Source organism: Cyanistes caeruleus, chromosome 1 (assembly GCF_971803275.1).
Source record: "Cyanistes caeruleus chromosome 1, bCyaCae1.hap1.1, whole genome shotgun sequence".
Lineage (NCBI taxonomy): Eukaryota > Metazoa > Chordata > Aves > Passeriformes > Paridae > Cyanistes > Cyanistes caeruleus.
The window spans coordinates 5,256,291-5,279,327 of NC_141701.1; the positions used below are offsets into that span (position 1 = coordinate 5,256,291).

Here is a 23,037-nt window from a genome sequence, read left to right on the forward strand (position 1 = left end):
AGTTAGATAGAATTATGTTAAGTCACTGGGTGAAAATTACAGAGTTTAGAGTTTGAGATATAGTAGTAAATAAAAGACAAGCTGGAGGTTCTAGGGCATTGACTTATATTTGCCTTTCTTCTTCTTCATGTTTTTGGGTGGTATTGGGTGATTGGCAGTGCAGTGCAGAACATGGGTGTTTGGTTGTTGGGTTAAAAGTAAAAATAAATTAGTTGGCATTTGATAATTGGATGGTTTATGCTTAAAAGGCCTTGTGTACAGAGAAGTTGCCATTTGTAAATTGTTAAGTTAGTGTGTAGTATTTACTGTCTGTAAAAATGTAATATAGATAAGGTAAAATAAACACCCCAAGTCTGAATGCAAAAAACATCTCTCTTCTCATCAATCCCAGTCCTGGGGAAAGGAACTGGACACTTCTACATTAGGTGCCCCAGAGACTTTTACAAGACACCAGCTGCAGATCTCTTCTGGCAAGTGCTGAGCCTTAGACTCTGCTCTTGTGCTTAAACCAGAAGAAAAAAACAAAGGAATGGTAGCAGGTCTGACACTGTTAAATTCAAAGTGCCAGTTCATCTAACTGTAGGTTCAAAGTAATTTTCCTTTGTATTATTAATGTACATACTTATACGAAGTGATTTTTTTTTTGTCCAGGAGGCATTAGTTCATAGCAGAGTCTGCAGTGTGCTCCCTAGTCTGAGGCTTCTCATTTCTGTATTTAAAGTTAGGATGCAATCTTTCCAACTTGGTTTCACTGAGGGTTTGGAGACAGATAAATCTTGGCTATGGTAAGGGTTCTCAAGAGCCTCAGTTGGGTGGATAGAACTTTGGGGCTTAATGAAATCAGACATAATTTTTAGAATTTCCATTCCAGTTTCTAAGGCTGTCCCTATTTTCACTCCAATAAATTGCAACACATCAGGTTTGGATCAGAAATCCTGATTATTGTATGTTTACAAATTATACAAGGGGAAGAGTAAACAGCATTGTTTCTTCAGCTGTGCTCTAACAGGCTTTTTTTGTTATATGGTAAAAAGTTATGTAGTGGTTTCTGAAACCCTTGTTGGTTTTATATAGCCAGATTTTTAAATTAAGTGTTCACATTTGCTACAGTCAGAATGAGAATCAGTCACCTACTGATAGGCAGCTGCCTATAGTCTTCTCTTTCTTAGTATTTTGGTGTTCAAAATGTCATAGAGCTTTGAAAGGTGGAGGAAAACCTCTCTTGTTTGAGTGCTTGAAGAGCAAGATATTTAGTTCGGAGGAGGAGATGACCTGTTTAAATTGATATTTCTATATGGAGAAAATAATTAGTGTTAATTAATTCATTAGTATGGAATTCACTATTTTGTTAATGAAAAATATTAATAATAACAGTCAGGCAAATACAACTAAATAAAACAAATAAAGCTCTCATGTGGTACAATTAAACTGACAAATCATTAGGAAAATCTGTCAAGCAATGGATTTATATTAATGTTCACAGGAGTGGATGTCATTCCAAAATATTCCTTATTTGTACACTGTTGAGCTCAGTATAGATTCTACCGAGTGGTAACTCAACACATGAAAGTTTGCATCCAATAGTTAAATTATCTTGGTAATCAGAGGTATTTAACTTCTGCTAATGGTGTAACACTGCAGTGAGTTCATGAAAGAGCAGCAGAAAGTAGCTTGCAGACTGAGAGAATTGATTTTTGAGATCCAGATGTTAAATATGTATGGTTTGACACATGAAGATGTGAGAACATAAATCTGAAAATATTTATAGATGTGCTGGGAATATTTAGCATAAGTGAAAAGGTTTACAAGTGGGAGAAGTCAGATAAGGACGCTTCTTGGAATATGTGAAAAGACCTTTTGCCAGTAAGTTGGAGAAACTGACTTAATCATCTGAAGTTAGTGTTGAGAACTGCATTTTTAGATAATTTAAAAATTAATATATTGAAGAGACCCTACTGAAGTCACATCAGCATCAACAAAGGTGATGCAGATCATTGCTCTGCTGTGCTGCTCTTGGTTTTGGTCAGTGGATTTTGGAGGACAGGGCTGTCATGTTGCAACATTACCACCAGAACTAAAGCTTCTCTTCCCTGTCTTTGTCCATCCTGTATAGCAATGGCTGTTCAAATAAAACAGAAGGAAAAAAAATAGGGAAAAAAAAGTGGCTATGAAAATACTCCATGATTTCAGTTGATGGGAAAGTGAGATGAGTCAGGATACAGAAAACTTGCTAACCCTCCTGAGAGTTTCTTGTTTAAAGTGACTTTTAAACTAAGCTGGAGACAGAGCTGCAGAGAGATTGTTCACTGAAGTGAGCCATCATTGCAGCTGCATTTGGGGTTTAATTCTGTGTTCAGTGTTACTGAAAAATATTCTCAGCTGTCATTTCAAGTAATCACAATCCTCCTGAAAGAGATTTCTAGATCACAGTGTCGTTGTCACTTGCCTGAAGTTCCCATGGCCCCAGTTTTGTGACTGTTTTTGGAACCATAACTGGCATTGTAAGATTTTAAAAATACAGCATGATTCATTGTGCTGCTAACTTTTGCTTGTGCTGTGTTCTCAGTTCTGCAGTAGATGATAACAGAAATTCATTTATACACTAAATCTCTAAGATACTGTTGAATTAACTAATTTTTCAATTAAAAAAAATGTTTTTTGATATCAGTATGGACTTAAATTTGTTATTCTGAGTTGTTCATATGATAAATCAATCTACTGAAAATGTTTCCTTCTAATTCTAGTTTTTATCTCTATATCCTTCTGCAATTTTGTGTCACTTGTAACAGAAAATCTTGAACATGACATTTATGGAAGATTTTTCAAAAGCAAGCATCATGAACAAATCAGGAAGGTTACCAAAATGGAAAAACGTTTGAGTGCTGTGATTTTTTTAGTAGGCTGAGTTTATCGGACCAGACTTCGTTCCTTCCCATTAGATGGGAGGAAGAGTCAAACCCTTTCACAAAGTTTTGTTCTGTGTCCTGGTGTCTGTACTTGACCCAGCACAGCTGGTGATGGTTGCATGTTGTGTGTTTGATACCATCCTAAAACACAAACCCACCCCACCCAGACAAAAACTGACTTACTCTGGTTTTGTTCAACCCAAACCTTCAAAAGGAGCTGGTGCCAATGAAATGACTCCTAAAAAAGACTGGGAAGCCACTGGTGACCCTTCAGAATGTGTGAAATGTGGGGGGATGGTGTTCTCTGCCTTCTCTGGGATAAATAGTAACTAACACCTACTTAACAAAACTTAGAGGACTCCAAATCTATTCTCCTCCACCAATTAAATATTTAGTGTGAGCTGTTACATGGTGGTGGAGAGTTTGGGAAAGGGAGAATAAATTGGGTGTATATAGATAAGTCTTTCCCATTACCAGAAATCTGTGGCTTATGACTGGAGTTTCTTTGCCAAACATGTCAGTAGGTCATTATGGTATATAATGTAATCAACTTTAGATCCATTTATTATTTGGAGTATTTTAATTATTTTTTTTTTTGTAAGTTGCCAGAGTTTATAAAAAACCTGATTTACATAGTGTTGAGGTCAGCACAAGTGGTCTAAGATTTGGTCAATTGACTTAAATCCTTAAAACAATTTGATGTCTGAAATTTTCTGGTAAAGAGTTTGGTTTAAGCAACACATTTCTGACTGCACTTAAATGTAGGAGTTCAGCAAAATCTTGATGGAGTTCCTTTATCACACTTGCACGAACATGATTTGCCTCTAAAATCTCCTTTACTGACACTGAAATAGGTTCTTTAATTCCTGTCTTGCAAGAGATGGCCTTCTGTATGTTCTGCTGGAGGGAAAATTGATATTAATTATTTGTCTTTCTTGTTAATTCTTTGTTTTCTTGGACCATTCATAACTCAGCATCATCAGTTCTACACAGTCCTACTGATAGCAGAATGTTAAAGAAAAAAATAAAAAAATATCCTGCTAGTTCTCAGATCTTCAGCAAATTGTTCTTTAACAACTTCAGGGTTTTTTGGCACTGCATCTGATTTTCCAGAGCTTATGCTTTCTTGGTTTTTATACTTGGATGCAGCTTCTGTTTGAAGTTTCCTGTTTTAATGAGAAACTTTTTTTTAAACTTTTAATTGTGTTTGGTTTTCATTCCTGTAGTAGTCTCTTTGATACTGTCCTGTATTTATTCTGCAGATCCAGTGCTACCTTTTTCTAGAGTCTTAATGTTACTTTCAGTTCTTTCACACTAATGTCTTATTCTTCTAAATTTTCAAGGTACTCTTCTTTAACTTCAAGTTTTATTTTTTTTTACCTAAAGATTTCCCCTGAGAATTAACGTAAAATTACAAGGAAAGACTTATTTCTCCTACATGTCTGTTTTGTGCAGTGTTGGAAGAGGAAATAAGTATCATGGTGATGAATAATTTTCAAGAATTCATATTTGGGAATTTTTAATATCAGTGATGTTGTTTAGTCCTGAAGGGCAGCTGCTTCTGCAGGTCCTGCTTGGCATGAATTGTTTTATTTGCAAAACTTTGGCTCTGCTGCCAGAAGATATTGCAGGAGGTTTGAATGTTTTTTGTTTGGGTTTGCTGCAGCAGAAATAACAAATTCCTTCCATATTAAGTTTTCAAAACTAATCTACACTGGAAGTTGCTCTTCCAGAGCATCACGTTGTATCTACTGGAGATGCAGAGGTTGTCTGAGACTTCACTTGAGACTGTCCCACTCTCTCAGTGATGAGTTAGAAGCTGATAAAAGCTTTTCCCCCTTTTTTTTTCCATTCCTTTCTGGGAACTGACTAGAGCACTGCCCTTCCAGTTATTTCTCTCTTGTGAGTTCTAAGGAAGAAGTTTCTGACAAGAGCTGCGTCTCCTTATTTGTTCTAAATTCTTGAGTTTTGACATGTTTGCTTCAGGCACTCAGCTGCCTTCCTGCATCCCCCTCTATATCCAGTAGTCATTGGGGTTTTACAAAGAGAGAGAAATCTCTTAAAATATATATTAAAAAAGCCTCCACCCCCACTTTTGCTTTTTATTTGTGCTAAGAAACTTGGTCCTGATCCCAGCAGTGCTTGCTGGTCTTGCAGTGCCTGGCTGCAGGTGACATTATTGTCACTTGGTGACCTAAACCTCGACCTCCTGGGCTTGTCCTGGGAGTGTTCCCACCCCAGGGATTGGCAAAACATTTCCTACTGTGTGTGCTCTGGGAGGGACATCTTTGATTTTCAGAACAAAGTTGTATTATGGACCAGAGAACCTGTTTCCAAAGTAGAACAGTTCTTAGACTCTTGCACCTCTGAGTTTAATAGCCTTAGGATTGGCATTTCAGTTCAGTTGTAAACTATTGTACAGTAAATATAAATATAAATACAAATATAAATATATGTATTTATAGAAATATTCTTGGTTACTCAGACACACAACACTGGCTTGATCGTGCACAACAAACGATGCCTCTGACAACTCTCACTTCACAAATATTCCTCTTTCTTCCCCTTTGGGAATATTTCTGGGTTGTTCAGGAGCCTCTTAGGAAGTTTTGTTTTTCATACAGATTGGTAAAGTGCTATTGCAGCTGTCTGATTGGATTTGGCATTTTCATACCTAGTTCAAATAAATGTTCATGTGTATTATATTTTTATCACCAATGCTGCTATTTCTGCTTATTCTCAGAAGGAACAAAAGGTTGTAAATGAGAGAAGAATTTTCCAGAATATTAATTAGAATAAAATAATTGTTGAAAATATTAACACTTAATTGTATTAAATTGTAACAAAATTAGTAAATTATTATTTTTATTAATATGAACACAATTAATTTGTGTCCTTATTAATAAAATATATTTATTATTATATAATAAATATATTATCTATATAATTATTTTGATAATTTATTAAGACTAACATTAACAATTCATTAATAAAAACAATATTAATATAATTAACATAATTAATAAGACTCATGAATTAAGACTCATAATTAAAAAGTTTATTGGAATGAACTTTTGCAGTAAGGTTTCTATTCTGCAACTTTTTCAGCATTATTTTCTAAGTTTACCAGAAATGCAGTTGGTGTATTTCTATCAAATGCATCTGGGGAAATTTGGATTTGAAGGATAGTAGCTGACAGATAATGAGTTTTTGTGTGAGAGAAGTGCCTGAGTTTGCCTCTTACAGAGGGGAGAGAGTTCTCCCTCTCAGAGTTCTTCTCAAGGTTGAGTGCTCCAATTGCCAGCTTGTTTTGGTCTGCAGGCAAGCCATGGAAATGGAATTTCTCCTTTACAATGAACTTAAAACATTTAAGTTTTTGCTTTTAATTTTTTAATTAATTTTTTTGCTTGCAAATTTGTGTTTTAAAGAGTAATTTAAAATAGGTAATTTAAAATAATGCAACTGTTTTGTTTTTGTTTTTTTTTTATGTGAAGGATCAAAGAACTGAAAAATGTCTGTGGCTTTCTCCACAGAAGTGAATGTGAAAGTTGCAAAGTGATAATATAGACAGGTGAACAAATGCTGTGGGGCTTGATATTATGCAGGTCAGAATTGTCATGGGACTGCTTCTCTTTAGGATGTACCCTTCTGTTTAGTTCTAGCAAAAAAAAAAAAAAAAGAAATCTAATTATCAGAAAGTTTATTTTAGTAAGAGATAAGGATATTCTTACAATTGGAGTAGGAGATAAAACCTGAATGTGTGTTTTGCATCTATATTTATATCCATGTATAAATACTAATTTTGATAGACATACAATGATATAATCACTGAAATTGTGCTTTTTTCCCCTCTATCTGGACAGCACCCGGCAGTGTCACCTCCTTCTTGATGTCTTCAATTCCACAGAGCATGAGTTGACCATCAGTGCCAGGAACAATGAAGATTTAATTCTGCACGCCGGGGAGTGTCAGCGGTGAGTGCCAAAGGGCCCAGATCTAGCCCTATCTTTTTGTTCTGTACACAACTGATGACATTTTGGTGCTTGTTTTTCTTTTTAAACATTGTACACATCGAAGAATATAAAAGTTTTGCTTTCTTGAAGGTGCATCACTAAGTTTTAGCAATATATCAAGTCCATTTATCTTGACTCTGCATGTAGTAGTCCTGAAAATAATGAAATACAAAGCAGCTGGTACTGAGGTGTACAGCTCATTTAACTTTTGTAGAGTGTTTGAATGTAATTTCCATGTGCTTTGAATGTAATCCTGGTGTTAAAACCTGATCTCAGTAGTTTGTTATCCTTTCCCAGTCTTAAATTTTCTTTACCTGATTCCCCAGCTACTTCCTCACTTTTCCTACAAAGAAAACTACGGGAAAGAGAAGTAGAATTGAAGAAAAAGCAATTCTAATCTCTGTGGGAAAATATATTTCGGATCAAGCAGGCTGTTGTGGGTATTGATTCTTACAACCTGCTAGAGCGATGTACAGCTCATTATTAACCATTATTTGCCATTATACACCTGCCTTGGATTCCTGCTGCTGGCTGCAACCCAGGCCTGCCTGGTTAATCTCCTTCAGCTGATCACTGCATCTGAATTCCAATTTCATCCCAGAAAAGGTGCTAATGTGAAAAAGGGAGTCTTGCTCTTGGGTAGGGGCGCCCTGCACTGCTCTCTTTAGAGTTGTGCTGCACTCTAAGGTCTGCAACAGAGAAACTTGGTCAAAGAGAGATGTTTTCATGTCTGCAAATCCCTGGATGAATATTAAGTTCAAAGTCAAACCACGTTAATTGCAAGGAATGCAGCTGTCAAAAAGAATTACAGGATAGGTAAGATAGTAAATTTGGAGTGCTTTTTGCCTTGGTGACTTCCAAAGCACAACCAAGTGGAAATGTGTTGACTCAAACTCAGGTCGAATTTTACTTTACCAAGCAGTGGACAAAAACATCAGTAACATACAGTGTTTCTTCCTTTTATTTGGAAAGAATTGGCTTTTTCATTTTTTAAAAAGTAATCTAAACAGTCACCAAAATGTTCTTGTTCTTACCCATATTGTTTTATAATTTTATTTTTATGCCTCTTTTTTTTTTGGCATTGTTTTTGTAGTCTTCAAACCCCTTGAAATTTTTCATACCCAATTTTTGGGACAATCTATAACACATAGAAATTAAGCTACAAATCAGGTTATAAAATTTCTTTGCATCCCTTAGATTGAATTTTATTTTCATAAGAATTTAAATTTATATCTCCTTAAATCATTACATTGTAATGGATATAAACCCTTTCAATAAGTCTTTTGAAACAGTCATTTATCAAGGGAGATTGTGTATATATTGCAGGTATTTAAACCTTTAAAGTTAGTTTTATTCTTACTGCAAAATGTGTTTTTAGTGTTGGTTTGAAATTGCACAGAGTTTTCTATTGGTTCTAAACTCATTTATTATCTGTTTTTTGAAGGTAAGTGCTTTTAATTGGAAACTTGTGTATATGGCTCCTATGTTGCCATAACTTCTAATTTTTATCCAGTGAATCTACTACAGAAAAGCAGGTGAAACATACACTGGGCTTTAAAATTAGCTTCCTGCCCCTAGAAAAAGGCTTTTATTGCTCTTTGCGGGGCAAAAAAAGAAAAAAGAAAGGAGAAATCTTTTTCCCTTTCTCAGCAATGGCTCCAGATCTCTTCTTTTTAATACAGGGCAGGTATTCCCGGGAATCTGCTTTTGAATCAAGGTTTCCAACCCAAATAAACAAAGCTTTCAATGCTTCCCTCTTTTAGAAGACTCCTTTTAGGATTTTTTTTCTTTGGATATTGATTATTATTAATGCCTGATGAATATTTAAAGAGAGGCTTTTCAATCAAGTTCAGGGTTTCTTTCCTCTTCCCTGTACCTTTTTGATGCTGCCCTCATTCTTAATGTTTGCTTCATTCTACCTTTATTTACATTACAACTTTTTGCCAGCTTTGGTCACTTTCTCTTCCTTTTGTAATTTTTCTCTCTCTGTTCATCACCCTCCCTTTGAAATCTCCCATCCTGACAGAGTGGAGAAGATTGTTTTCTTTGTCCCTGTTGTTATTGCTGGGGACTGGAAGTGTTTTCAAATTCTGTCTCCAGACCCACAAAGAAGGATAATGCTGCATCCTGCTTACTCTGGCCTCTTTTACTTCCACTTTGGATGTCTAGGAAGTAAAATAACTTCAAAGTTTTGATGTGTTGCTTCTCTATATTACAGAATGGTCACTGTAGAATGTAAGTTTTTCCCTCCTGAGAGGGAATTTGCAGGGAATTCTTGCATTGCTCCTGTGGAAAATGAGGAATGGTGATTTAAGTTCCTGGGTGTTGCACTTGTTAGAACACCCTCAGCAATATATTTGATTTATAACAAAGCTGTACTATTGACCATGGTACTGACAATGGGAGGGGTGAGGAGATGGAAACAGAAATGCCAAAGAAAGTCTGGGATTGTCAGCAGGTGAGTGCTGGCACTGCCAAATCTTTCTGAGCCCATGAAGGACAGTCCCTGCAATCCATTTGGTAGCATCCACATTATTTGATGCATTCCAACCCTGTCCTGTTCTCTGTCTTATTTGTATTCATGTAAAATAGATCAAATGTGTAGAGTACTGCACGATATTTTTATTTTAAGGTCTGAAAGGCAGTTTGCTTCAATTAACTTAGAGACAGGGCAATAATAGCTGCTACAATAATGCTGCATATGTCAGGAAAAACTGGTATTATGCTGCTTAGAAAAAGAGACACCCTTTAGGCCATTAAAAGACTATCTGGAAAATAGATGCCTTTTCTACAGTAAGATTATTCTGCTGACTAGTGAAAATTATCATTTTAGCTTTCAAAAAAGCTTAAACTTACAATTTGCTGTACTTTTTAAGCCAATAATTGGGATTATTTACTGTGTGCATTGTAGCTGTTCTTGGAGATATATATAAGCAGTGTTTCTGAGAACTGACACTCTTTTCTCTCCATTTTAGGATATAGAAACATTTTGCTCCCTGTCATTTTATAGTCAGAAATGATAATTTGGGCTCAGTGATTATTTTGTTCACTCATCTTTCTGTCTTTCATCATGGCTGGTTTTGCAGACAAATGAAAGGATGAGTGTTTTTTCCCCCTATATCCCATCATAACATTAATTAGAGACTTCATATTCCCATCTCTGTTTTCCACATGACTTGAAATGTTCCTTTGTATCCCATTGTGGAATAATTAGTGACATGTTTTAGTCGGAGGTCTTTTGTTCCCATGAGATTATCATGAGGAGACAAGAGAACTAAGATTCCTTTGGAGTAAAGGAAAAGACAGGAGATTTGTCCTCTCTCTCCTGTGAGGTTGGTTGAAGAAAAGAGAGGAGCAAGAATTTTGAACGGTCGTTTGTTGAACTCCTGAAAATAATTTTAGGGTTCGTTGCAAAGCTAAATTCCAACTCAAATTAATTTTTGCTGCTTTACATCTGCAGGATTTTTTTTAAACTTCAATATCCACAGAGAAATGCACTGGAGACTGGTGTCTTGATGAAAAGATGTCAGCCAAATTACTCTAGAGAAGTTCTGGCTGCCGTGAGTGATGCTGAGGTGTTGGCAATGCCTTCAGTTAATTTAAAATATCAACATGTTTTGTTCACCTCTCCATCTGAACCCATGACATAAGGGAAGCAAATTCTCTCATGTCTGCTATTGGAAAGTTCAGCCTCCAGAGATTTTTTTCTGGACTAGTTGAGTCTCCAGTTTCTTGAGGAAGAAAATAGCTGTTCCTTGAAGCATTCAGTTGCACTGTTAAAGGAGTTTTGCAATGCACAAAGTGCAAGTGTTTTAAATGTAATCAGTGGGAAGTCTGAGCTTGTTTATCCCAGCAACAAGGTAATCAACAGGTTGTTCTGACATGGAAAGAATACAGCTGACAGCTCTTGGAGGGAATTGTATTCATGTCTGTGAACAAAAAAGTGTTGCCACTAGCAGTGATCTGAATTTATTGAAAAACCATAGGTACTGTAATTATTGTGTTTCTTATTTGATTATCAAACCATTAAAATTAAATTTCATGTCAGCCCTCATTTATACATAAATAACTTCATAATTTATGCTAATAGATGTTATCTCATTATGTGCCCCAGGATATCTCATTTTGTACCATGCACACCCTGCCTTGCCTTGCCATTCCCATTCCCAGTTGATGCTGGGGAGGCTCTGAGAGGATCAGTCCTCTCCTCTGTCCTTGTGGGACAGCACAGCTGAGCTGGTGATGTGTGACATGTCCCCATGTGTGACACCCACAGCTGGGCTCTGCACATTCACACATTGCACTTTTCAGGCTGTACTGGCCTTGGTGTGAGGACCACAGGGATTAAAGCTTGGGGATGTCCAGGACAGGATTGGTGTGAGGAGCTGAGGAATGAAGAGCAAACAGGACAGACCGTGGTAAATGAGGAAATAGTTTTGTTGGTAATTCAAATTGAAGAGGCTTTTGTGCAAAATTTACAAGTTCTGGTGACTGCTGGTGACCCAGGGGTTGCTGATGTGAAAGAACATGATGGAATTCTGGCCTTTTCATTTTTTTTAATTGGAAGTCGCCTCATTAAAAAAAAGCTGAAGGAATACTGCAGAAGCAAAGTCAACTCTCAAGTTCAGGCTTCCTTTCTGGGTCAGCAGTTTTACCCTGCCTTTTAGCAGGGTTACAGGGTTAAATGAGTGTGTTTGCTTACACATATACTCTACAGTAAGTTTTGGTTATTATTTTATAGTCAGCAGAATTATAGGTATTTTGTTCAGTTTTGCTAAGTGAACTTTTGTGTGTATTGACTTCACCTGGTTGGATTTTTTTTCTGTTACCTTCTAATGAGATGAGAATAATTAAAGAAACAAATTATTATTTTCATTTTTATACCTTTCATGACATAGTCTGGTATTTATTTTTCAAAAGTCCTTTGCATGCATACTAATTATGAGAGCCATTTCTGCTGCTTAATTATTTGATGTAAATGCGTTGATTAATTGAGATGTGAAGTCTGTGCAGTGGTACATTGCAATTTCTGCAGTATTAGTTAACAATGCACATTTTGGAAACACTTTGAAATAAGTTCTCTTTCAAATGGAACAAGAATTAAAAATTCTTCTCCATTTTGAACCAAAAGTTCCCCCAATAAATTTATTGTCCATGTGTAAGTAAATGATGATTGTTATTTCTCAGAGCTGCCAAGTCTGTGTTTAATTTGTGTGTCTGTTTATGACAGGGCATGTTGTCTGTATGGGAGATTAATGATTTTTTCCATACATTGCTGCTACAGTTTATGTTTTAAAGACAAAGCCGCAATGATTAAGGCTTTGCCTGCTGTCAGGAGAAAATAAAATTTCACAGCAGTTGCCCTTTGTCTTCATGTTAAATCTATGGCCAGATGGATATTTCTGAGATACCTTCAAGTCAAATTGTATTAATTAAAACATGAAAATCACCCTTTGTTTGTCAGGGCAAGAGTTTTCATTTTGTCTCTTATTTGACAGATTTTAAATACACTTTTAGATTTTTAAGGCTTGCCTTTTTCTACTGATAGCCAAATCAATCCTTAAACATAGTACATAGTTTTGAGTGAATAATTAGCTATTTTCAACAAAAAAATGGTAAAGGGATTGTTTGGGTAGGAAAGGGTGATACACCTAGCACTGGTCAGATCCATAGTATGAACCAGTTTTGATTTTCATATTTATTTCAAAGCATATTGCAAAAATTGGAGATGTTACAGGAGAATTCTGCAAAAACTATAGAATGGCAAAATAACAAACAATAATAAAAAAAAAAAAAAGGAAAGAGAAACAGAAGAAGCAATAAAGAGAATTTTCAGTTTTGGACAGTTTTGTAGCTAAAGTACTCAAGGAATCCATTTGCATCCCATGAAAACCAGATGCTCTTTTGAGGTTTTTTCCAAGCTGGTTCCTGCTGTGGTCCTGGTTCCTTTGCAAGGTGTGAAGGCCTGGTGGGTGATCACAGGAGTTGAGAGTCCTCAGTGTGACTGCACTGAAAAGCCCAAATGTGATCTGAGGAGAGGCAAATGGGAAGGGGGAATGATAGGAGAGAATGATGATACTCAGTTCTGGATACACACAGGACAAAGAGGAGATCACATCATAGAAGATGCAGGTGTCTGGTGAAATAAAAGACTTTGACTTTGGTTTGACAAGCACAGTAAAACTTAAAGGCATTATTAATGCATTGTATGAAGTGGGGACAGTGGAAGGCTCTCTTAAAAAGGCTAAGGGAAGTGAACAAATGAATAACAAATGAACTTTGAGCTGTCTATGAATACTTCTAGAAATTAAGAGATTTCAGGGCCTCAGGCATCATCAGACCACCTCTTTCCCAGAGAAGTGGAGGCAAAGACCTTCACAAAGGCTGGTACTGAGGTGTCCCCCGTGGAATTGCCAAAGACCTGCCTGCAACTGCCACAATTCCCAGCTGGAATATCCTTTCCAGTGCTTTATCCCTGTAATTGATGATGAAAACAAATGCCCTTGTAGGTTTTGCAGCAATATATTCCCGTTCTTTTCCCTGTCCTGTCCCCAGTGCAATATCATCCTTTTCTTCTGAATAGTTAGGATGTATTTCCATAGGGAATGTGCAGACAATCTATTTCCTATGATTTGCATTTGAATCTAGTATTTGTTTCTGTCAACAAATGTGTATTTGAGCTCAGGTGAACTTTCCTTCTCCAGCTGCTGGCATGAAGAGCTTCCTTTGGGTTGGCTTTCTCAGGCTAGTCTGAGAAAAGGGGGGTTGTTTCTCCCCTTCCCTCCCTTCCCCAAAACTCAATGTATGGATTATCTCAGTCCTGGGATACTGCACTGGGTAGGCAGCTCTTTCCATATTACCTGACTTTCCGTAAGGTTTTTTTCTTTTTCCACTTCTTCAGTTGCCTTTTCCTAAATCGGGGGTGACTGACTCACTGGATCTAGCCTGCATGGCAGTTCTTCTGACCTATCTGAACATTGCTTTGGCCTCAGAAGACCCAATTTGCACTGTTTATAATATTTTGTGTATGCAGCTGGGGGAACGGGAGCTTTGTGAGCGCAGGCCAAGTTTGTCTCTGACAGGATTTATTAAGTTTAATAGGGTACAACATAAATGTGGCTGGATAGTTTGGCTCTTACACAAAATATCACACAGATGTAGCACCAGTTTGATGTCCCAGTTTTAAATGAGCTATAAATCATTCAAAATCCAACCAGTCACCTTCATTTTCCCCTTAAATCCTAAGTAGATTACAGGTTGTAGGACTTGCTGAGTTCAAAAGCTGTCTCTTGGAAAAAGTCAGAGTAATTGATTTCAGGATTCAGATTTAGAAATTAATTTTTTTTAAAAAAAAGAACTATTTTTTTTCTCATAGAAGAAACCAGACTTTTTACTTAATTTCTTCAATACTTGGAAAAAAGTATTTATTTATTGAAATTTTTGGGTGCTAGGCACAGCTGTGGAAGCATTTGGTGAAGTGCTGGCCTGTTAAAAAAATTGACCGAAGTGCTAATACTTTTTAATGGGATTTTCATTTTTGTGCAAGGTATGTGGAAGAAAAAGTAAGAATGTAAGAAAAAATATAATTGTTTCTTTTGTTTGATAGCAATGGAACAACAAGATAAACAGGAAAAAATGCCTCTTTCTGAAGGAAGTCAGAGCTGAAATGACTTGTTCTTGCCCTTAATTCACACATATTCAAACCAATAAATTCAGACCATGGTTTGAGAAAATCATGTTTTACCACTGATGGGTGATGGAAAAAAGTGGGGGATGAAGATGAACATTATCAACCTTTCACTGTGAATTCATCTCCCTGCTAGAGAAATACAAAAATACCAATATTCCCAGGAAGAAAAGTTTCCATGGAATTTTGAGGTTTGTCTTTTTTCCAGTAGGTTTTCTGAACATTGAAGGAGAAATGAAAGTTATATTAATCAACATTCTATTTCTCCCCACATTTGTCTGTATTTCTGTGAGACAGATACTTAATCAAAATTTCTGTTTTGTCTCAAACCTGCTCTGTGGTCAGCACACCTGAGATACTCTGTTGGCTGTCTCTCTTCCTAAAATCTGTGTGAGGAATCTGGGAGTCCTGAGTGAAACGATGGCATACGACCATGAGGCAGAAAGAGGAGCTCACACAAGTGGGAGAGTGCATTTGTACAGCTCCAGCACAGTTGGCACAGCCCAAATTTCTGTCAGGCTTGCCTTGCAGCGTCAGTTCCCTGCAGGCTGCAGAGATTGTTGTTGCAGAGGTTGTTTCAGAATTCTTTCTTACCCGGTGGGATGCAGCAGTGCCCAAGGCAGGCCAGGCAGAGGGAGCTGCCCTGAGCTCTGTGTCTGGATGGGAGCAGCAATGCAAAGAATAATTTACTTGCCTGGTGCCTCCAGAGAGACCTCCCAACCTACACTATTGCTTGATTTGAAAATCTGCCTACTCATTGATAAAACTTGCTCATTTTTCCCAAAGCCAGCAGTGCTATGGACAGGTGTCCATAGGAACTGGTTCTTCTGTCACTTTCTTTTGTCCATCAGGACTTTCTGTCTTTCCAAAATTTGTCCTAATCTGGCTTGAGGTATGTTTTACTCTTCTCTGGAGGACAAATTTTTTCCTTAGCCTTTTTTCCTCTTTTTATCTGCTGTTACAAATGGCATAGTGCCACTTTTTGATAAGGGTTTGACCTCCATACTCATGTCTTATTTTAAGCAGTGTTTTATTGTGAGCAATGTGAATTTGCAGAGTTCTTCTCCAGAGGTTCAGTTAGGTACAATACTTTCCCTGCTCACTGTCACCTAGACCTGGTGCCTTGTATGTTCATCTAACAGATGAAAAAACTCAGTGGAATTAATTTTCTTAATAAATTGCTCTTTTGTGATATTTGGACACATGGACAGAAGGAATGAAGGGTATCTGGATGCTATCTGGACCCTTTAGATATTGCAGGATAGAGTGGTGAAGGTAACTGAATAATTTCAGTCCATTTCCCAATTAACCATCATCTTTATTTTTTGTGGAAAAGCTCCCTAACACATTTCAGGTCGTTTTTGTTTATGCTGCCAGTAAAAGACCGAGCTTTTGGGTGTAAGTGCAGCTCCAGGTCACACCTGGTTTGATGGATATCTGTAGATAAATAGATTAATTTAGACCATAGCACTCCCTGTATTTAGGAGCACTTGGCTGTGTTCTGTGGCTGTGGTGACACAGTGGCTGCATTAATGGGATGAAAGAAGATTGTCTTGAGTGGCTGCCAGTTATGTCTGCCTTAATGGCCAAAGGATTTATGGAAGTTACACTCAGATGTTGCCCAGATTTGGCTTTCTGCCTTCTCTCTGATGTTCTGTAAAAGATCATGACGGTACAGCATAGATTTCCTGAAGTTGGAAATGAAAATATCCAATTTCTATTAATTTGTTTTAGATGATCAAAAGTATAATTAAAATAGCTGGTTTGTGAGCATTTCCTTCAAAGATAACACTCATTTGAAATTAGTGCTTCATCAGCTTGAATTTATTCCTCACTCTTGACATCCATTTAATTCTGCCTTCATTAACTGGAAACAAAAGCTAAAACAACAGTGATTTGAAAAGATCACTGAAAGATGTTAAGTAAATGCTGTAGTATACTACTTTTTATGACATTTTAATTTTGCAGTTACAACTGTGTCTTCAGATGATGATTTGGAAATTTTCTTTTCTTCCCCCCTCACCAATGCCACCATAATAATTGGGATCACAGGCAAAAAGTTGAAGTATTCTTTGGAATAATGGAAGGATTTATAGGTCCCGAATTAAAAACCAAAACAGTATTCTGCTAAGTTTGAATACAATTTGTGATTTGCCCTATAAAATTGTCTAATCTTAGCAGGGAATGGAGGGATGTTAAGTCTGTAATCTTTCTTCTTCAACCTCTTTTTCTGTCCACTCCAGCCCACTCTTCCAGTGGCTGAATCCTCCCCAGCTAGAGGTTTGCCTTGTTTGAGGTTTTCAAAAATGCACACTCTTTCTAATGTTCTCTTTCTAATGTGTTTTAATAACTACGAAGAATTCTGCTCTAGCTTTGGATTTTTAAAGTATAATTTGACAATTCTGAAATGAGATCACTGGGAATTGTTTGATTTCCTGGCCTTCAGTGGGAAAGCAGCTCTCAGTCTGGATTGTGTAGTACCTTGATTTCTGCCTAGTGTAGGAGGTCTGTTTAAAACCTCCATATAATAATACACTTATCAAATTACTCCTTATCTTATATAGAGCTTTCAGGCTATGAAAGATCCCAACATCATGGAAACATTCCGATATGTCAAATAATAAATACCCTTAGGAAAGAGGGTGACATGTGCTAAAGAAGTCTAATTACATGTTTATTTCAGTTTTATGCGTACAGCTGCATTGAATAAGTGTGCTGAACTAGGAAGGAGCAAAGATGGCTTTATGAAGGGAAGATGTAGCTCATAAATCCATTAAAATTCTGTTCAGGAGTGAACAAGCTTCTGGGTGTGGAGGGTCTGATTAATGTGATTCTTGACATGGGAAGGAGTTCCCCACTAGAAGCTGATAGAGAAACCAAGCTGCTCTGGGATAGGAAGGGAAAGTTATTATTTGGTTAAGAAAGGGAGTAATAACTTGTAGAGCTCAGGTCCCCTTTGGAGCCCCTCTGGAATGTGGGCTGGGCTCTGAACTGCTCAGCCTTCTTTGGAACTGTCTTGGGAGAAGAGTGAGCAGAGGGCTGGGAAGGTCCCTGGTACTGGACTGTAAAGGAGGGAGCTGATGTGAGGAGTTACAGATGACAAGATGATGAATTGTCAGGTGAACTTTAGTCTTAATAAATCTAAAGAGATGAAGAGGGTGGAAAAAGCATCTGAGCTTTAAATAGTGGATGATGAGCTCAGGGCTGCCTTTTACCTTAGGAATTGGATCCAGGTTTTAATACATCTGTGAAAATCCTACCTATGGCTCAGTAGTGGTTGAATACTAAACAAGCATCTTTTTGAGCGGAATATTTTGTATCAGCACAGGCCAGGGTGTTTTCACTTCTTAGGAATGATCTCATCAAATGAGAAGATGATACTTGAAAACCAAGTTGAAAGGAACTGCTAGGAAAAAATTGTTTGCAGAAGGGAACCTGATATGAGAGAGGAATTCAGTGTTGCACTTGAGGGGAAAAAGAGAAAATAAAAGCAAGCACACATTGTGAATAGGAGAATGAAGTTTAAAAATATTTCAAATTTAATACTACAAGATGATTTGTAATGTATTTTTTTTTCCCCTTTCCCAATTACAGGATAAAGCTTTGCTGGTTGGTGTAACTGTTGTTAAGGTGGCTAAATGGAAACTGATTTATTGATTCTCATCTTCACAAACTGAGTTATTTACTTTTTGGTGAATATTTTTGCTATTGTCCACAGATTTTTTCCTGACTCCTAACCTGAAGGTTTCTGGAGTGTTCCCACACATGCAGTTGTTGCAGGATTTGCACTGCTGAGGAGAGGAGCTGGTTGGAGGTTGTTTATAGTAGATTATTTTGGGATGGAATAGAGAGTTGTCTCACCAATGGCAGGTGCTCTTCTGGGTGCTTCAAATACTCTAGTTCTCCTCTCCCTTGCTGCTCTTCTCCTCTTCAGAGTCTTCTTCCCCTTGATTTGTGCTGATGGTGGTTTTAGGTCTGTGCTTTAACTGAGAGGGGAAGGCACCAGAGCAACCTTTGCTTTAATATTTCTAGTCAGCTGAAAGAGTTCTAAACTACATAACAAAACCGTTACAATCTGGTTAAATCCAGTATTTGTTGCAACTAAACTCGATGTAGCAGAATAGAGTTGGGCCAGAGGTTTAGTGTGCCTTTCATTGAATGAAAACTTTTTTTTTCCTTCTTATCTGTATAAGTCTCCAGAAACTAAGCTTCTTTTGGAAAGAATCTACTGAGTCATTGCTTGCATGAGGAAATTTTTCTTTCTAAATGACTCCTGCTCTAACACTTTGCTAGGACAGGAGTATTTTTACTGAAGTATTTATTCATTGTCTTTTTTTTTAAAGTTGAACCTGAAATATGTGTCAGCTGTGCAGAACACATGGCAGAATATTATTTCTGTTAATAGCTGGCTGTGAAATGTGTGATAAAATCCCAGCCATGGGATTATCTCAGCTAAAACCTTTTCCTTTGACAAGTGAGGGCCTAACATGTAAATTATACTCACCACCAAAGTTTCCTTCCAGGGTTACTTCATCAGGGAAGCTTCTCAGCCCTATCTTTTATATCTAAATTGAGTTAATGAGTTGTGCATCTCCTGATGAGTTGGCAGAGCTTTTGCAGCTTCAAGGAGATCTAACACCTGCTAATATCAATGCAAAAGCTTGGCTGCAAAGTTGCCAAACCCTCATTTAACCTATTTAAATCACAAGCTACCATTGATCTGGTTTTCACAGTGCGTTCTCCTGAGTGCTTTGGGCTTAGATGTATTACTTAAAGAAAGATTTCCGTATTTAATTTGCAGTGTTTAAAAGGAGAGGAGCTGCCTCTTTAGCATTGAGAAAGGTAAAAAAATGCAGTTTAGTAATTTATTGATAATTAAGAAGAGGCATGAATAGGGTTCTTTTACTGCATGAAGATTCAGTTTGGTATGAACAAAACCAGGCTTGATCAAGGAAAAAAACTAGGAGTGAAAAGCTGCAGTGAGGTGTATCTATGTTAACAGTGAGGGTAGGAGCTGTCACTGACACTATGAGCCAGGGCTATTCTTGTGGGCCCAGCACAGCTGAGCTACCACTGACAGCTGGCCCAGGCCTTGAGAAGGGTAATGGTGCCCAGGTTTGAGATGGGGAATGGTGTTGGACAAACCTTTCTGTTCAATTTGTGGTTTGAAATCATAGAAATGTAGAATGGTTTGGGTTGGAAGGGACCTTCAGGATCATCCACTTCCAATCCCTGCCATGGGCAGGGACACCTTCCTCTATCTCAGGTGGCTCCAAGACCCATCCAACCTTGAACACTCCCAGGAATGGGGCATCCACAGCTTCTCTGGGCAACCTGTGCCAGAACCACCCTCATCATAAGAGCCACATTCCTTACATCAAATTTAAACCTGCCCTCATTCCATTTAAAACCACTGTCCTGTCACTGCAGGCTTGGTAAAAAATCTCAAGTTTTCTTACATTCTTTATTAGGCACTGGAAGGTGCTCTGAGGTCTTCCTGGAGCCTTCTCATATCCAGACTGAGTTCCTCCAGCTCTCCCAGCTTGGCTCCAGAGCAGAGGGGCTCCAGCCCTCTGAGCATTTCCATGACCCTCGTTTGGAGCCTCTTGAGCAGGTCCACAGGTCTCTCGTGTGCTGGGGAGCCCAGAGCTGGATGCAGCACTCTGAGAGGTACCAAGGAGTTGCAGCAGCACATATTCTATTGTTTTTTCACAATGCTGAAATATGTTATTTAGGGTCCTGATGGGAACTGTCATTTTGTGTGCACTGTAAAAAGTTAATCCAAGCTTGTCCTTAATGAGGATGCTTGTGGTGGCAGTGACAGCCCAGATTTGAAATAGATTTTGTTTGTAAACACTGGAAATGAAGTGGATTTTGTGTAGAAAAAGGAGAAACCTTATTATTTTTTTTAAGCTGTTCACTCTTGAGTACTTGTCTGTGTGTATTTGGAGAAAGTACCAAACATACATCTGAGATAGTTTCCATCTAGTAAAATACATTTTAAAATGATAACAGCTGCACATTGTATTGGCAAATAAGAGAATTGATGCAAGATTTTTCACAAACATTTTTCTTGTTTTCTTACTCTAAACCTGTGTCTATATCATTTTCCTAGGTAAAAACCTTTCACTGCTTGGAGTTTTTGGATGACTTGTGAGTTAGATTTATTTTTGCAAAGAGTAGGTAAAGTGTGGGCAATGTTTGTAAATCTAACCTGTTCAGTTTGGATAAATCTGACTGAGATCTTAACAGTTCAGAGACTGAAGGACTGGGGAAAGGATAAAAAATTGAAAAAAATACACATATTAAAGCAACTTGAGTAGCAGTTTATTTTCCTGCTGCTCTTTGAAAAAAGAGGGCAGGGGAGAAAAGTGTCTTTAAATAGTCTGTTGGGCACATCAACTTGCTTGTGTGACAGATACTGCATTTCTCATTAGAGGTACCTTGCAAGTGCCCATGGTCACCATAGTAACTATCTTGGAGTTATACCTTAAATTTATCCTTATATAATTTATCCTTTATACTTATACCTTAAATTTATCCTGACAAAGGTTACTGTGGCAATTCCTACTAATTGGCTTTTTTTTTTTTGGCTGCTGCTATTTTTAACTCATCCCCTCTTCCTCCTCTATTTAAGTTCCAGATCCTAAGTGGAATGAATTGGCAGAATTAGTGAGAAAGCGCTTTACAGGGTAGGACTAATTGGCAACTAAACTCTGTGTTTTGTTCCTCAGTGTGAAAAAAAAAATAAATCTAAATCATAACTTTCAGTGGTAACTAAAAGGTTATCAGATTTGTCCTCCAAATGTTTTGATATGAAACAATATCAGTGCTCTTGAGACACGGTTTGCTTCATGCAGGCTTCCACTATTGTTTAGTATCAAATATTAGTCATGTTGTTTATTAGCAGATATTACTACCAGCAGAGATAGAGGGAAACAAGCCATATCCTGAAGAGCTGAAAAGCTAATTTAAAGTAAGCCTCTAATAAACAGAGGAGTTAGCCCTGTGCTGTGCTATATTGGTACCTGGGACAGGTGCTCTATTGATACAGATGCAGCTCCTTGGCATCTGCTGGTGCAGAAGGTTGAATTAAAAAGTTATTCATAGGCTGATGATAACATTGTTTAATTTCCTGTAGGTGTATTAGAGGATGACTGCTACATTTCCAGTGGCTAAACAGTCTCAAATTTAATTGCTGGATGGACTCCAGTTCCCAGGCCCAGGACTGAGACAGCAGAGCAGTGACTGGATGAGCTCTCCCAGGGTCCTCATTCCATGGGCAGAGAGGAGCAGCCAGAGCTGGAATGGGGCTGTCAGGGACTGCAGCTGCTGATAGTGGGGAGGGAACAGCTCAGTTCTGCTGAACTTCTGGAGAAATGTGATTGCAGTTATGGAAAGGTACAAAATGTGGCTGTAAGGAAGGCAGCAGAGTGGTGGGACATCAGATCATGGCAGTGAGGAGATGGGGATGGGGAAGGTGCGGGAAGGAAAGGAAAGGAAAGGAAAGGAAAGGAAAGGAAAGGAAAGGAAAGGAAAGGAAAGGAAAGGAAAGGAAAGGAAAGGAAAGGAAAGGAAAGGAAAGGAAAGGAAAGGAAAGGAAAGGAAAGGAAAGGAAAGGAAAGGAAAGGAAAGGAAAGGAAAGGAAAGGAAAGGAAAGGAAAGGAAAGGAAAGGAAAGGAAGGAAATTCTCAGTGTTTCAATGATGTGCAGGACACAGATGCATGTTCAACAACTCTTCTACACTCAGCCCATCTCTGTGTGGCAGAGTTCACCCAGAGGTGCAGCCAGCAGTCACTTGACATTTTTCTTCTTTTTGAGATGTAAAACTCTTAAAACTTCACAACCTTTAAACACTAAGCCTTCTCATTTTAATACCAATTCAGTCCTGATGTAGATCAGCACTTAAATTTACCACAAGGCAAGCTTAAAAGTTGTAAGAGATGTTTATTCAGTGTTGACTCTGAAGCACTAAGGATGATGCATTCAATTGATTTGAAGTCCAAGAATAATGCACTGGAACTGGTTAGAACAATTTCATTTTCTTCCCATGCTTCCTCAGCAGAAATTTACAAGGACTGTAATTTCATGCCTGGGAATGGGAATTTGCTACAAAGCTACAAATTTTAAAAATAATTAAATAATGGAAACCTGGGAATTACATCCATCCTCAGGGGCTCTGCAGGGCTGTGTTTCACTTAGTATTGTTTTTTCCTGTGTATAACTTTGAGCAGAAGCCTCTTCTTCAATATAAAACCAAAAAAAATCTGGAAGACTGTCATTGGCATTCAGCAATTTTAATTCTTCTTTAGCATAAAGGATAAGATGAAGGATTATTCTGTGCTAAGTAGATGGACAGGATTTATATCTTGTTGACAGTAAGTCTGCCTTTCATATAATTTAAAATGACGTTAGCAGAGCTTTGTGGGAT

At 37.7% G+C, this 23,037-nt stretch overlaps 1 protein-coding gene across 13 annotated transcripts in view; it reads left to right on the forward strand.

The window, feature by feature from the left end:
• Window positions 1-23,037, forward strand: part of TRAPPC9 (trafficking protein particle complex subunit 9) — a 448,540-nt gene that overhangs the window by 155,908 nt on the left and 269,595 nt on the right. For all 13 annotated transcript variants that reach the window (XM_086877400.1, XM_086877457.1, XM_086877389.1 and 10 more), the window contains one exon: window positions 6,770-6,880. In XM_086877400.1, coding sequence (XP_086733526.1) covers window positions 6,770-6,880 — 111 coding nt within the window. The remainder of the gene's footprint in view (window positions 1-6,769; window positions 6,881-23,037) is intronic.